Below are 2265 nucleotides of genomic sequence, written 5' to 3'. Positions count from 1 at the left end.
ATGTTTTTTCTCCTTGGCATGTTTTGTTTCTGGGGCTGTTTGGGTTTTTGGAGAGGTAATGCTGTCCCCTTTCCTCCCAGTGCCCGTGCGGGTCTTGGAGCTGGAGTCCAGTGGAGCTGACCCGGAGTCCAGTGGAGCTGTTGACCTCGAAACAAAACGAGGGATCAGCACCCCTGAGCGTAAGTAGTCTGCGGGCACGAGCAAGTCTCCTGACTCTGCAGCGGGTACCGCGTGTGCAGGGGTCCCAGCACAGTTCCCTCATGCATGCCATGGGGCGTGTGGTCACACTGAATGCCCCTGAGTGACTGTGATGGTGCTGCTGACTGGGCACAGCTGACCGAGGCTCCTTCCAGGTGCTGCCAGTGGATGTGAGGGATTTTCAGCGCTAGATTTAATTGAACAAGGGGCAGTGGGATAGCAGGTCCCTCCTTGGTGGTGAGTCAGCTGCAGAGGCGCCGACACCTGCCATGCTGGGCTGTGCGAAGGGCTCCGAGCCCTGTCCGCGGTCCACACAGCAGCGGTGAGGGGCGGGAGGGGCTCCCAGGCCTGTGGCACCGCGGATGCACCAGCAGACCTGACCCCCGGCCAGGAAGGTCTCCCCAGACCTCAGTGGTCGCAGCACAGGGAGCACGTGGAGCCTGGCCGTCTGGAGGGTGTGGTGAGAGCACAGCTAATTGGGACGGGACAGGCGGGGCGTCCCCGGGCAGTAGCACCCGCTCTCAGGTGTGGCCCAGGCCGAGGAGCGCACAGGGCTCTGGACACAGACGGCCCTGGGCGGGGAGGGAGCCCCACCAGCGTACGACAGCGGGGGCTCCGTGTCCTCAGCACTCAGATTGTCCTGACCGAGCACTGAGTGAGGGCTTATCCCCAGTGACCTGCTTTAAACCCGGCAACTCCCCTGAGGGCGGTACCTATCTCCCCTCTAGAGAAAGAGGTTCTCAGTTTAGCTCGCGCTGGGATGCAAAGCCCAAGTTGGCCCAGGTGGGAGGGTGGGTGGCAGTGAGCAGGGGGCAGCCAGCAGGGCGGCATCTTCCGGGCGCCCAGGAGGAGCGGCAGGAGCAGGGGTCTTGAGGGGCTCTGAGTGCGGTGGGGCCTCGGGGGGCCGGGGAGGAGCCGTGAGCGGCAGCACTCAGAAGGCCGTCAGGGCTGGGAACCCAGGGAGGGAGGCAGGCCCTGGCCCCACCATGCGCCTGCTCTTGTTCAGCTTCTCCCCTGAAGGCCTTTGTTACCCTTCCACTGAACATTCCCCCTTCCAGAGACCATCCCAGATGTCACTTTTGGCTCGGAAATCAGCTACATCGTGTCACCGGGCCAGTCGCTTCCCCTCCAGAGCAGGAGCAGGAGGCGCGCCCCAGGAAGCCGGCGGGGCTCAAGAGCTGCAGGCCAGGGGGACAACGTTCTGTGTCTGTCACTGCCCGACATGCCGTAAGTCCCCAGTCCCTGCCCAGAACGGTCCCATCTGAGGGCTGGGGCCCCGCGTGACGTGTGCACTCCCCCGCAGGCCCCCGCAGACTTCCCAGTGGAACGTGAAATCTCCCTCCAGAAGCGAGGACCGCAGCGCCTCCAGGAGGCCACGCCGCCAGGCCTCCAAGAAGAGGGCCAAGTGACCACCTCTCCCGGGAGTTCTCACCTGGAGCCCCGGGACCACCCACCTGTTCACCTCTATGGCTGGTCAATACCTGGTTAAGAACTGTAACACGCCAGGGAAATGCCTTACGTATTTAATACGGACTTAAATATCCAAAAACATCCAGCTCATTCTAATAAACTCTATTCTGGTCCCAATCCAGAACGTTGTCTCTTAGAAATCCTGCTTCTGTTAGCTGTTTTCCAGTTCCTTATAGTAAGGACACTGCTTCCTGTATCTGTTATCCAGACTGTAATATTTTTTCTATTGTTATTAAATTGCAAACTTTTTAAAGCTTCTTCCAATGCACAAAGGTTGAGCATGAGTCCAAGCTCCGAGTGTTTTTAGCACAGTGTTTTTATTGGTAGTCATTTAACTGACAAAGTGTTGGAGGAGAATAAAACCAGATCTCTCCTGTTAGGGAAAAGGGACCCACACCTTTAAGTTTCAGGCCGTCTGCCTCCTCACAGCAGCGGTCTTGGCATAGACTGCAGTCCCTGCTAGGAGAACTCTGTTTCTTACCAGAGCGACAGGAGCAGTGCTTTATGTCCAGTCCCGGGGGTGTCCCTGCGGCGCAGGGGCCTTAGGTTCCGGGCCCACTTAACACTGGTGGGCGTGCGCTCTGTCCAGGAGCGGGC

General features: G+C 59.4%; 1 protein-coding gene across 1 annotated transcript; it reads left to right on the top strand.

The window, feature by feature from the left end:
- Window positions 1–58: 58 nt before the first annotated feature.
- On the top strand, window positions 59–1927 carry LOC104991331 (condensin-2 complex subunit D3-like). Its single transcript, XM_010843746.1, has 3 exons — window positions 59–179; window positions 1257–1425; window positions 1502–1927. The coding sequence occupies exons 1-3, from the start codon at window positions 59–61 to the stop codon at window positions 1605–1607; spliced, it is 396 nt and encodes a 131-aa protein (XP_010842048.1). The 3' UTR covers window positions 1608–1927.
- The last annotated feature ends 338 nt before the right edge of the window (window positions 1928–2265 follow it).

Source organism: Bison bison, unplaced genomic scaffold (assembly GCF_000754665.1).
Source record: "Bison bison bison isolate TAMUID 2011002044 unplaced genomic scaffold, Bison_UMD1.0 scf7180017864185, whole genome shotgun sequence".
NCBI lineage: Eukaryota > Metazoa > Chordata > Mammalia > Artiodactyla > Bovidae > Bison > Bison bison.
Note: the sequence above shows the minus strand (reverse complement) of the source record. Positions and strands in the feature narration are given on the sequence as shown.